This window comes from Loxodonta africana, chromosome 25 (assembly GCF_030014295.1).
Source record: "Loxodonta africana isolate mLoxAfr1 chromosome 25, mLoxAfr1.hap2, whole genome shotgun sequence".
Classification (NCBI taxonomy): Eukaryota; Metazoa; Chordata; class Mammalia; order Proboscidea; family Elephantidae; genus Loxodonta; species Loxodonta africana.
Genome location: NC_087366.1, coordinates 44,753,411 through 44,766,891, shown reverse-complemented (window position 1 = coordinate 44,766,891; position 13,481 = coordinate 44,753,411). Strand labels below are relative to the sequence as shown.

At 36.2% G+C, this 13,481-nt stretch overlaps 1 protein-coding gene and 1 pseudogene across 33 annotated transcripts in view; one reads left to right on the top strand and one right to left on the bottom strand.

Moving 5' to 3' along the window:
- CEP170 (centrosomal protein 170) overlaps nt 1–13,481 on the top strand; it is a 133,299-nt gene that overhangs the window by 102,804 nt on the left and 17,014 nt on the right. For 26 of the 33 annotated variants that reach the window (XM_064276741.1, XM_064276733.1, XM_064276736.1 and 23 more), the window contains one exon: nt 13,057–13,234. In XM_064276741.1, the coding sequence (XP_064132811.1) occupies nt 13,057–13,234 (178 nt within the window). The remainder of the gene's footprint in view (nt 1–13,056; nt 13,235–13,481) is intronic. The other 7 variants (XM_064276743.1, XM_064276744.1, XM_064276756.1 and 4 more) reach the window with 2 other exon arrangements.
- On the bottom strand, nt 4,212–6,229 carry LOC111750942 (large ribosomal subunit protein uL23-like; annotated as a pseudogene).

Genomic DNA, 13,481 nt, shown 5'->3' with positions numbered 1-13,481 from the left:
CTGTAGTTATGTTCCACCCAGCATTTTTTCATTTTTTTTTTTAATTGCAGTGCTACTAACACATTGTAGAATTATTATTTTTTGGTCTTTTCCCTCCCCCTTTATTTAGTTCTAATAGAGATGATGATGAATTAGTAAAATTATTGAAAGACAGTATCAGCTCTACATAATTAAGACTTCTGGTGGTAAATTACTATTCTTAACGTCCAAAGAGGTTAATAGTGTGCTTGTTAGAGATGGGTTGTTAATGTTCTTTGGGGAGAATTAGAATAGGTAGCTTTTTACTCTGACTTTTGTGAATTCACTAAGTATAGTTAGTTCAACCTTGTATCTTTAATTACGTCAAAATATACGTATTTTGAATATTAAATCAGATTATATAAAATAAATAAAATTTGTGCTGCAGACAAAATTTTTAATTGGTAACATTATGGCTCAGCATTTAAGAGAGGTTATGCTCAAAGAGATGTTGTAGTAGTTAAAGTGTTTTTTTTTTTCTTTTTATAAAGGTTTATAAGATATTAGATTTTATCATGTTTTTGTGTACCTGGATGGTGCAAATGATTAAACGTTTGCTTGGCTGTTAACCGAGAAGCACCTTGGAAGAAAGGCCCAGCCACATACTTCCAAAAAAACACCCATTGAAAACCCTGTGGAGCACAGTTCTTCTCTGATACACATGGGTTGCCATGACTCAGAATTGACTCAGCGAGGCTTGCTGTGAGTCAAGAACTCAATGACCGTGGGTGTTTTATACCGATTTTAGATGTTGCCTAAATATTTTCACCGTATACATACTAAAATTATTTCTGCCTTAGCCATGCTTTGAGTTTTGCACTTGGTAACATTATTAAAAGGGTTATATGTAGTAGTCCATAGATGCTTAAAAAAAGAAACCTTTACCATAGTTTAATCAGTGGTTGTCTTTTTTTTCTTTGTTGACATCTGTGAATTGTGCTTTTTCTGGCTTATTAGTTTAATGTACTGTTTATTTTTTTGTTTTTAATGACTGTTCACTTGCTTTTATTGGAGAACATGTCCTTCTAGTCTCATTATACTGCTTAGAACATTTTTATTGTACCGTATAAATAGCTTTTTATGAGACTAATTGTTGAAACATTTTAAACCAGTTGTCCTGGTTAGGAGAGGGGCATATATGTTCTTTGAAGCTACGGATCATTATGGGCTCACAAAGTGCCTGTAGTGAGACAATCTTGACACATTTTTTGTTGTTCTGGACATGATTGGTAACACCAGGGCTTGCTCTTGTCTAATCCTTTTTCCTCTTCCTGTGGAGATGAGATGTCCAGCTGTACAAGCTCAGGTGGCGCCTGAGGGAACTGAAGTGTATGTCTGTCTCCTCTAGGAGGCCTCCCCTCTCAAACTGTCTTCCCTAAACTAGAAAGGCCACTTCCCTTCTCCCAGATAGAAAAGATTATAATACCAAGGGTATCTTAGTTATCTAGTGCTGCTATAACAGGAATATCACAAGTGGATGGCTTCAAAAAAGAGAAACTTATTCTCAGTCTAGTAGGCTACAAGTCCAAATTCAGGACATTGGCTCCAGGGGTAGGCTTTCTCTTCTCAGCTCTGGAAGAAGGTCCTTGTCATCACTCTTTCTCTGGCCAAGGAGTTTCTCATTGCAGGGACCCTGGGTCCAAAGGACACATGCTTCTGCTCTTCCTTCTTAGTGGCATGAGGTTTCCATCTCTTCAGCTTCTGCTTCTTGGTTCCTTGGCCTCTTGGCCCTTGGGCCTCATACCTGCATCTCCCCTACTGGAGCAAGTGTTCCAAAGCTCTGTAGCTCCACGATAAGTTCCTGAAGGCACCCCACTCTGCCAGTGAACTTTGGCCAAAAGGTACTCAGCTCGGTCGCTCCATGGATTGGTAAACCTAGCTCCACCAACTCTGCCAGGAAGCCTCCTATGTACAGGCACTCAGCTTTCTCACTCCATGGGTTGGCTTCAGCGCTATCAGGTGCTGGTCTCCTGGTTTTGCTGCTACCAGTTCCCTGCTGCTGCGGGTCCTTTCCTGCTGCAGGTCTTCTCCTGCTGCCACTTGTCTACTGCTCTCAGTCCTCTGCCGCTGCTGCTTCTCTGCTGCTGCCAGTCCTTTATCCATTTACAGTTTCAAAACTGCTTCCACATTTTAGGCATCTGTCAGCAGCACCCCACTCTCAGTTACCAAATTTTGTCATGGTCATCTAGTGCTGCTTTAACAGAAATACCACAAGTGGATGGCTTTAACAAAGAGAAATTTATTTTCTCGAAGCCTAGTAGGCTACAAGTCCAAATTTAGGGCACCAGCTCCAGGGGGAGGCTTTCTCTGTCGGCTCTGGAGTAAGGTCCTTGTCATCAGTCTTCTCTTGGTCTAGGAGCTTCTCTACGCAGGAACCCCAGGCCAAAAGGACGTGGTCTGCTCCTGTGCTGCTTTCCTGGTGGTATGAAGTCCCCATGTCTCTCTGCTTACTTTTGTCTTTTATATCTCAAAAGAGATTGGCTTAAGACGCTATGTAACCTTGCAGAACTCCTCAGTATAACTGCCGCTAATCCACCTCATTACATCATAGTGATAGGATTTTACAACATATAGGGAAATCACATCAGATGACAAAATGGTAGGCAATTATACAATGCTGAGAATCATGACCTAGCCAAGTTGACAGATATTTTGGGGGGACACAATTCAATCCATGACAAAGGGGTAAGGGAATAGGGGCTGCACATTATGTTTTTCATTTTGTGATTATGTGTTTTCACTGTCTGTAACAGTTGAAGGCCAGCCGTTTACTCTGTCATGATTTTATGCTTTTTTCTACTAGTTTGTCAATAGCGCTGTTCTCATAAAACTTGCCTTTGGGGTTTTAACTTTTCAGGGTATATTTTTCAGCCATTTATCTCAAAGCCAAAGATGTTATTTTTAAGGGGGAAAAAAAAAGGAGGTGGTGTGGAAGAAGGGAAGATAGAAAGCATGGAAAGAAAGTTAATGTCACTATTTGATATTCCTTCAGGGCAGTGACAAGCTTGCTTAACATAAGAAATATTATTTTCAAATGGTTGTCAACCACAAACTAAATAGAATGTGATAATTTTATTTCGTTAGAGGGGTTACCCCTATAAATCACTTAAAACACATTCTGAGGGCGTTGTTTATTAAAGAGCCATAGATCAAGATACTTTTATTTAAAAAACGTAACGATGAATTTTAATTTATTACAGAAGTCTTTTATGCTTCGGCTTATTCTTTTTGTTTTGCATTTAGGGCTGTATCACCTAATCACTCTTTCAGCCTGTATGCAGTAATTCTTTACCTGCATTTAAACTCAAAAGCACAAAAACAGGATCCATCAGGAATATAAAGTGTAAAAGAAAGTATAGCATATTGGGTCTTTCAGTTTGAAGAAACTTTTATTCTAGGGACCCCTGATACATGTAGCTCCTGTCTCAGTTTCTCTGTTACTATGTAGGTATAAATTTCCTTCCAGCGTGAATGTAACAGATTATACTGGTTTTATGAATGTTAGTGTAAACAAAGCTATAATACCACCTTTACAGATGACCAAATAAAATGTATGTAACCCAAAAATTATGCTGGAAGATATTATATAATATTATATAATTCCTGATAAGGACACTGGTCTATAAGTAGTCCATTTTTTAATATTAAAAGTATTGTTGAATAGATGTGTCACAGAACACTCACCAGTCCCATTCCTCCATTTGATTGGCCCCAGAATAAAATCACTTGGCATTTAAAGTCAAGATGAAAAAGGCCTGTATTATTACTAAGCCTTTTATTTTTATTAGAGAAATTCAAATGGAAAGAATACTGACCAAGTGTATTTTAAAACATTTTAAAAATAGAGCTGTGGCTCTTATTTTTCAAGTCTAAAATATTTGCAGTTAAAGTTATGAATATGCTCTGATCCTAACAGTAAAAGGAAAAAAAAAAAGATTGTTTTCAGTTGAAATGCATTTAAGTACATTACTAAATGCCCTGTGCTTTTTGTTTAGTTTAGCTTTGTTTTTTGATGAGAGCCAGTTTAACTTGGTAGCCAAAATTAAATAGCGTGAATTTCTATGTAGTCTGCAGATTAATGTAATAAAACATTTTTTTGTATTGCAGTCTATTTTGGTAAATAGTTTTTAATTACAGTATAGCAGGAGACAGTGTGTTTGGGGGTGGGGGTGGAAGCAGGCTTTGACAATACCATGGAGATAAAAATTACTTTATCAAAGAAGACAACATAGCTGCTAAGTCAGTTTTAAGACCTGATCAATCGGTTCATAATGGCTAAAGTCTAGACCCAGCCTGTTTCTGTATTTCTTTTGGGCTAGGCCAGATCCAAACAGCAAGAATACGGGAATAAAACATCTGCCCGCAGGTTCAGGTGAAAATTATTTTTTGGTTTCTGTGTAGTTTTTCAACATTTCCTTCAACTTTGTCATCCCTTGGTCCTGTTCTCTGACATGGGGGTGCCTAGTTCTACTATGTGTGTGTGTGTGTGTGTGGTAAAAAAAATTTATATTTAGAATTAGCCAGCTGGACTCAGTTTAGATGATCCTAATTTTGTTGGCAACATCCCAAGCATCATAATCAGGAGCCAGTCGAACTTTTGCCTCCTTCTCTCCATCAGGCCTGATCAAGGTATTGACCCTGGCCACATCAATGTCATAGAGCTTCTTCACAGCCTGTTTGATCTGGTGCTTGTTGGCTTAGACATCCACAGTGAACATAAGTGTGTTGTTATCTTCTGTCTTCTTCATGGTTGACTCAGGGTCAGGGGGAACTTGATGATGGCCTGGCGGTCAAGCTTGATTTTCCTGGGGGCCTCAGTGTCTTTGGGCCGCCCGAAAAGTTGGCGAAGTACGGATCTTCTTTTTTTTTTGTGGCTGTCAATGCCTTTCAACACTGCCTTCTTGGCGTTTAACACCTTTGCTTTGGCTTCAATTTTGGGAGAAGCAGGGGCTTCCTTCTTTGCTTTCAGCGCCATCTTTGTAAAAAGTGCCTTGCACTACTTTTGTGTGAACAGTGTGGCTATCTCAAATATTACTCATTGAATAAGGATAGCATTTTCCTTTCAGATGACTTCAGGCCATCTTCTTCTATTAATTTGCAAGTATTTGTCTCTCTGGTGGAAATGGTGTGTTCTCCACCACCTCCCATTTGTTTAGCAAGTGTTTATTGATGTACAACAGTGTGCTAGATCTTCAGAGTGGTATTTTACCATCACCTCTTTGTTTATGACTTGCTCAGTTTATCTGAAACATATTCATAAGTCTGGTTCTAAGACTTTTTCTATATTTTGTCAAATATAACCTATCTGTGGTACTAAGCTAGCATTTGGACTTGCATTATTGACAATAATGGGACCTACCTTATTTATTTTTTTTTTTAATTAAATCCCTACTTCTTTTCATGTCCATAAATAGACTTGATGTCACTTGATTCAAATTCCACCCCTCTGTTTGGGCCACTAATTTTTTCTTGCTGCTCAAGAGAAACCTCTGATTTCAGCATATTACTATCCCACCCTACACCAGTCTTTTGTGATCCGGTTTGCCTGTTTGTCCCAATTCTCTCTGCTTTCATTGAAAGTTTGTGAGAGATGGCTTGCCAGAATTCTTTCTCATCAAGGTATTCCAACATTGGATCAAAATGCTAACAACATGTAGTAAACTGACAATTTCCACCAAAAGAAGAGGAAGAGCTTTCCTTATCAATAATAAAAAACCTTTTTTTTTCACCCTCCCTCTAGTCTGTACCTAAATCTAATATATGAGTTAATCTCTAAGACTCAGGAGGGCTGGGCTTCATCCGATTCTTCACTATAGTGTCAGATCGTGGAACCATTCATAACCGCGGCTTTGTAGATGTCAAATTATGTTGTAGAATAAACGAAGCCTAGATTCTCTCCAAATTTGTCTTTGTCTCCTTTCGGTATTTTTTTAAAATGTCCATTCACAACTCATTATCGTTCCTTGACTAGTTTAAATACCTAAGACTCCAAATTAAAATTTTAAAAAATATATATTTTATTGTGATTTTGGAGAAAATTTACATAGCAGATTGGGTTCTCATTTAACAATTTCTGTATATATTATTCAGTGGCATTGGTTACACTTTCTGCAGTGTGTCAGTGTTCTCATTCCCGTTCTGGTGGTTCTCTTTCCGTTAATCCAGCTTCCTTTGCTCCCCCCCCTTACCTTCTTGTCTTTGGTCTAGGGTAAATGTTGACTGTTAGGTCTCATTTAGATGATTGTTTACAGGAGCACAGTATTCATGGGTGACATTATTTATCTTATAAGCCACTCTGTCTTTTGGCTGATAAGTGACCACCAAGAGTGGTTTGAGTTCCAAGTTTAAAGGGTATCCCAGGGCAATAGCCTTGGGGGGTTCTCTAGTCTCTACCAGCCCAGTAAGTCTGGCCTTTTTTAGGAATTTGAGTTTGGTCTACATTTTTCTCTTATTCTATCTGGGACCATCTGTTGTGTCCCTGGTTGGAACAGTTGGCAGTGGTAAATGAGCACCATCTAGTTCTTCTGGTCTCAAGGCATGTGAGGCCATGGTTTGTGTAGACTGTTAGTCCTATAAACTAGCTCTTCATTGAGTCTTTTGGTTTCCTTTTTTCTCTTTTGCTTCAGACATGTAGAGACCAATAGTTGTATCTTAGATTGCCACTCACAAGCTTTGAAGACCCCAGACGCTGCTCACTAAACCAAGATGTAGAACATTATCCTTTATGAGCTATGTTATGACGATAGACCGAGTTGTTCCCCAAGACTATGGTCCTAAGCCCTCACACCAGTACCCTAGTCCCACAAGGTGTTTGGTTATGTCTAGGAAGTATCCATAACTGTGCCCCCATATGCTTTATTTTATATATGAACGTACATGCAGCACATATAAATATGTATATACATTTTCCTACAGAAACAGGTATATGCATATCCATATATTAATTTATTACATATATAAGCGTACATATCTACCTATATAACCACACACACATTTTTTGATTGTTATTATGTTGTTGCAGAACTGCATATGTTGTGGCTTTTATCAAAATCATACCTTATTTTGTGTACTTCTTAGTGTCATCTTTTGCCTTGGTCAAGTTGTGCTGACTCATTCAGTATTGCCTTACCCATCGCCAAAACTAACAAGTGTCTACTATCTAGAAAGTGATTTCCCCTCCCTCCCCCATCCCATCCCTGGTAACTACCTAAGAATGTTCCTTTCTGTGTGTATAACCTATTCTTGTTTTTTTATAATAGTGAGACCATACAGTACTTATTCCTTTGTGATTGACTTATTTCACTCAGCATAAAGTCTTCCAGATTCATCCACGTTATAGTATATTTTGAGAAATCATTATTCTTTATGGCTGCATAGTATTCCATTATGTGTTTGTTTATCCATTCTTCTATTGATGGGCATCCAATTTCAAATTTTTAAAATCAAAACCTAAAATGTTTTTACTCATAAATCCTTTGTCATAGATCCATTATTATGAAGCTTTTTGGAAACAGGATCGGATGTGAGAAGTTCTGTGTCTTTCTTACAGTGATTACATTGATCACTATATAAGATATGATTAACCAGTAATGGAACATTTCACAGATCCGTGTATGAAGTCAGTCTTGCCTATTTATATTCACACGTACATATGTTGATTTTATTACAAAATAGTTTAGCTCATTTTAAAAATCAGAGTTTAAAATTCAGAAATCATGCTGAATCCCATTTCTAGGAAAACTTAAATGAATTTGGTAGGATCCACTTGAGCTATTCACAGTGATAACATGTCTCCTGTATGAAAGGGATGTCATGAAGAACTGAAGTTGGAGAGTAGCTTCACGACAAGCCAAAGGCCTTATCAAAACTGTGTGATTTCTAATAAAGAAGAAAGAAGAGATCTAGTTAAGTAGTGCAGTAGTCATTTAAATGTGCATATGGTCTCTGTTTTTAACAGCTGAGAAAAATAATCTGAAATTGATGGACCTAAACTAGGAAAAGGCTCCAAGGGAACATATATTTATGAGTACTTATAAACCAAGCAAGTTGTTAAAAATTACAGTTTTATGACCATTAAAGCCACATCTGGGTACTTTTTAACTTGAGGGTTTTCCCACCTTTGTATGCTATTATATAGGTAGCCCATATATAATATATAATAGCCTATATAATAGCCCAGTGGTTAAGTGCTTGGCTGCTAACCGAGAGGTTTGTGGTTCGGATCCACCAGCCACTCCATGGAAGAAAGATGTAGCAGTTTGCTTCCATAAAAATGACAGCCTTGGAAACCCTGTGAGCAGTTCTGCTTTTTACTGTAGGGTCTCTATGAGTCAGAATCGACTCAACAGCAATGGATTTTTTGTATTATTGTATGGTCTTTTAAAAGTGCATTTTCCTAGATTATAAATAATTAAAAATTTAAATAAAATTTTAGTAAGTCAATATATCAATGGCCCTTATTTTTTTCCATGCCTTCTAAATCCTAAACCATTATACTGATTATTCTATTTGAGAAAAAGCAAGCATGTATGGAAGCTAGTCACTTGAGACAAAAATATAAGTGAAAGCAAACATTTAATGAAAGAAAACTTGTATTTAAGTCACAGGTTTATATATCAAATAGCTTTTTCTTCTTATCTGCCTCTGAAATTTTGGTGCCCAGCACAGGCTTCTTGGCTTTCAGAAAGAACTATGGTTCTTTATTGTTTGGGTTAATGGTGTTTCCATCATTGCCAGGAGCTGGAGGAACAGGAATTTCTGAATTCTTCAGTACTTTATTCTTTTCATGTCACATCACCATGATCCCTTTTATTTATCAGTTAAAATGTTCCTCTGGTACTTCCTATTATAAATCAGATACTTTTTTCTTAATCACCTGCCTGGTACTTGATACTATTGGGGAGATAAAAAACTTAAAACTTTACCACTCATATCTAAAGGAGTTTATGACCAAGATGGAGATTAAAAGCTAATCTATAAAAACAGCACCAAAACCAAAAACCAAACCCGTTGCCATTGAGTCGATTCCGATTCATAGTGACCCTATAGGACAGAGTAGAACTGCTCCATGGTTTCCGAGACGCACCTGGTGAATTCAAACTGCCAACAACCGTTTGGTTGGCAGCCGTGGCTCTTAACCCCTTCCCCACCAGGGTTTCCGTTAAGGTAACAGGAGGTTTGATTTGCTGATATTAACTTCAGTGTTAGGATTTTGAAGCTAGTATGCTTCATTTGTAGCCCATCAGTTGCTTTTTTTCCATTAACATCAAAGAAAACTTGATTCTAATGGTTTTTAAGTATATCCTTTGGAACTCTAGTTACATATAAAATTTTTGAAACTTAATATGCTATTAAAAAGATAAAGCAGATTTTATCTTTTTATAGTTAATTTAAAACCTAAAAGAGTGTTTATGTTGGCAGTTTAAATCAATGAAATCTGAAAGTTTGTTATGCGTTTTGGTTACAAATATTATGTTTAATAAGGCATACATTTCACTGGGAATCTAATTTTCACTGTTTCCTTTAAAGTTCAGATATACCAAAAGCATATTATTATTTTTCCTTGTGTGTATTCCTTCAGTGAAAAATAACCTTTAATTGATCTAGAGAAGACAATATTGCTGAGATAGTTTACATAAGAAAATCATAAACTTCATGACTTTAAGTGCCTCCTTTGTGTTAAATTTTGTCATTTTACAAATAATGTATGCTTGACTTTTTAACATTGGATCAGTGGTTCTGACAGACTAGCATTAATGTTATAGAACTTAATCCTTAATTTACATTTTGTTCCTTAGGGACTATCGTATCATCCAAATTTCTTAATAAAATGTAATTACCTATTAGGTTTTCAAATTGAATTTTTATTGGTAGTGCAAAGGAAGGAGATAGATTATAAAATCCAAATAAGCTCAAAAGAAAATGTTTTAGTGTTATTCTAGAGTTTCCTCCTCTAGCAGATTTGAAAGGGGTAGAGAATGAGGACAGGTTGTGTACTTGGAGTTTGAAGGACGTATGTATAAGAGATACAGAGAAACACAATACTATAAAATATTCAAGTAAGCATAATCTAGAATAATTACAAAATTAATATGAAAGCTGAGATTTATTTTAACAACCGTATGAATAGACCCATACTCTGTATTGAATCTTAAATCTAGTTTTTCTACTTGTAAGATGTTCGTAACTTTGGGTTTTTTCTCCATAATTTTATTTGCCTTTTAGAATTCGTATCCTGGTTTTTAAGGAGCCCTGATGGCATAGTAGTTACGAGCTCAGCTGCTAACCAAAAAGTTGGCAGTTCAAACCCACCCAGTTGGCTCCGTGGGAGAAAAGACCTGACAATCTTCTCCTGTAAAGATTAAAGCCTAAAAAACCCTGTGGAGCGGTTCTCCTCTGTCACATAGGGTCGCTATGAGTCAGAATCAACTGGATAGCACACACCAACAACAATACTTGTTTTGTAGGTGCTAAGTTTTTTTTAGGAATGTGGATTTGAATTAATTTAGTGGTTTATACTATTGAGTAAGCTTTAAAATAGAAATTGCCATGCAGAAAAACAGCTGGGATATACACAACAGACTTGTATTCAAAGAATGCGTTTTAGATGCTTACTGTGTTCATTAAGAGATGTTTGAGTATAATTTTTACTGCATAAACATGTTGAGATTGTTATCGTCCTTGTTTTTTCTAATATTGCTTTTCATAAATACTAGAAACTTCATTGTGTAAAATGTCTGCACAAAAAGTTTTAAATAAAGGAAAAATTGATTTTTAGATAAGCTAATACTTTTTTTTTTATCTCATTAAGCTTGGTTATTCTGTTTCTCATCCTAATTCATTTACTATAGAAAATGGTAAGAACTGAACCTAGTGTCTACGAGAACATTTTAAATCCTTTCTCAAAAGAATAACATCAGTAGTTAACTAGTTTAGAAAAAATTTGTGTGTGTATATATATGGATATACACATATGTATACACACACATACACGTGAATGATAATGTGAGATTTGGCATGACATAATAAAAAGATCTAGTTGTGCCATTTACTATTTGTGACCTTGCCCAGAAGATGGTCACATAACCTCTCCTAAGCCTCATATTCCTCATCTGTAAAACAAGATGATTTATACCTCTCTTACAGGGTAGTTGTGAGAATTAAATGAGATAATGAATATACAGGTTCTCTATAATGGTGCTTAGTAGATTATGATATAATGATACTTTTCATATTATGATATAATATTGCTTATTATATTTATTCTAAACTCCATGAGGACAGGGACCTCGTCTGCCTTCTTCACCATTGTGACTCTAAAGGCCTAACACAGTGCCTGGCACATAATACCAGAAAACCAAACCCATTGCCGTTGAGTCGATTCCAACACGTAGCAACCCTATAGAGCTGCCCCATAAGGTTTCCAAGGAGTGCCTGGTAGATTCAAATGCTGACCTTTTGGTTTGCAGCCAAACTCTTAACCACTATGCTAAAAAAAAAAAAAAAAAAAAATTTTTTTTTTTTTTTTTTTTTTATGCTAAGGGCTCAGTAAATATTTGTTGGCTTTCTTCCTGCCTTTTTGTGTTGGTAAATAAAAGAGGGCTTAACCATCTGTCATTTGTTATAAACTGTATACAGTAAAACTTAAAAGATGGAACTCGTGTAAAGGCAGAAACCTGTCAGAGAAGGAAAACTCATATATTTTCCACTAAAAGGAGAGAGAGAAAAGTGGTAAGACTGCACCCTGTCAAAGATGGAAAACTTGCAACAATGCTAAGGAAAAAAATTTCTATTTCTTCTTTGATTGTCAGTGATAATTATTTAGTTCTTTAGGCCATGTGGAAACCCTAGTGGCGTAGTGGTTAAGCACTATGGCTGCTAACCAAAAGGTCAGCAGTTTGAATCTACCAGGCACTCCTTGGAAACCCTATGGGGTAGTTCTCCTCTGTCCTATAGGGTCAATAGGAGTCGGAATCAACTCGACAACAGTGGGTTTTTGGGTTTAGTCCATGTGGCTGAAAACACAAAAGACTTCATGGAAATTAGCTATAAACTTGGAACCTGGTCCTGCCTTAGCAACTTTTAAATTTTGTGTCTGTTGGCAAGTCACTCAACTTCTCTGAGAATGTGTCCTCATTTAAAAAATCATAAGCTGAGTCCTACCTCGTAAAAATCTTGTGAGCCTCAATTGTGTATTGGTATAAAGTGCTAGCATAGAGTAGTGTGTAAGGTTTACTAACTTCCGAGCTCTTAACTTTCTTGGTACCTTAAGTCTGGTGAAGCTTATGGACTCCTTTCTCAGAATAACATTTTTAAATACATAAACATAAAATAACTTAGAATTAACAAAGGAATTCAATTATATTAAAATACAGCCATCAAAATATTTTTAAAGTAATATAATAATATGTGGTTCTTTATTAACATGTAAATAAAACATTGCCATGAGTTTAGTGACTGCAGTAATTTTGAAGAAACAGTGAGTGTAAATGATGCTTTGAAATACTCATAGCAACTATAATGTGATTTTTATTGGTGACAAAAGTCACCAGTATTCCTAATACCAGTACAGTTTATTGTCTCTATTTGTAATTGAAAGAAATGCTAAACTTCAGTTAGAAGTGAAAATGAAGTTGAGATTTATTTTTCTCACCCAAATTCACTGACCCCTCCTTGAGTTCTGTCCATCGCCACCTTCATATTTAAGAACCCCTGTGATATATAAATGCTGGTCAGTCACACTGACAGGGTATTTTAAAATATGACATAGCACTATTTTACGCTGTTAAAAATATATTTTTTTAAGGTAGTATATTGTAGATTATTTGGAATTTAGCTTCATTAATATTAATTTGTGAAATTAAAGTTTAACATTTTGAGTATCAAAATATTTAATAGTGTTTCCAAAGAATCTTAAGTTTTGTGTACAAACTCCTTTAACTTGATATGTAATGTATGTAACTGATTCTGTCATACGTGATTTTTTTTCTAGAGCTGTAATTAAAAGGGATTAAACTTCTTTTCTAAAATTGTTACCAGGATCAGCCAAGATCTTGCTCTCATTGCTCGGGAGATCAACGATGTAGCAGGAGAGATAGATTCAGTGACCTCATCAGGCACTGCCCCTAGTACCACAGTAAGCACTGCTGCCACCACCCCTGGCTCTGCCATAGACACTAGAGAAGAGGTAGGAGATCTTCATGGAGAAATGCATAAGGTTCTTTCTTTTCTTTATTTCTTTTGCTTTTAGCCTTTTGCTTAGTTTATTTTAGTTATATCCACCCACCCTGTTTGCATGAAGCACTGCATTTTCCAACTTTGCTTTAACAAATTTCTTTTGTTTGTGTAACCAAACTAGTAAAGGCTGACATTTGATCTACTATTAACATGAAACTGTAAAACTATTTAGAATAAATACTTTGCTAATTATGGGTCCATGGTTTCACTTAAAATACGAATATAGA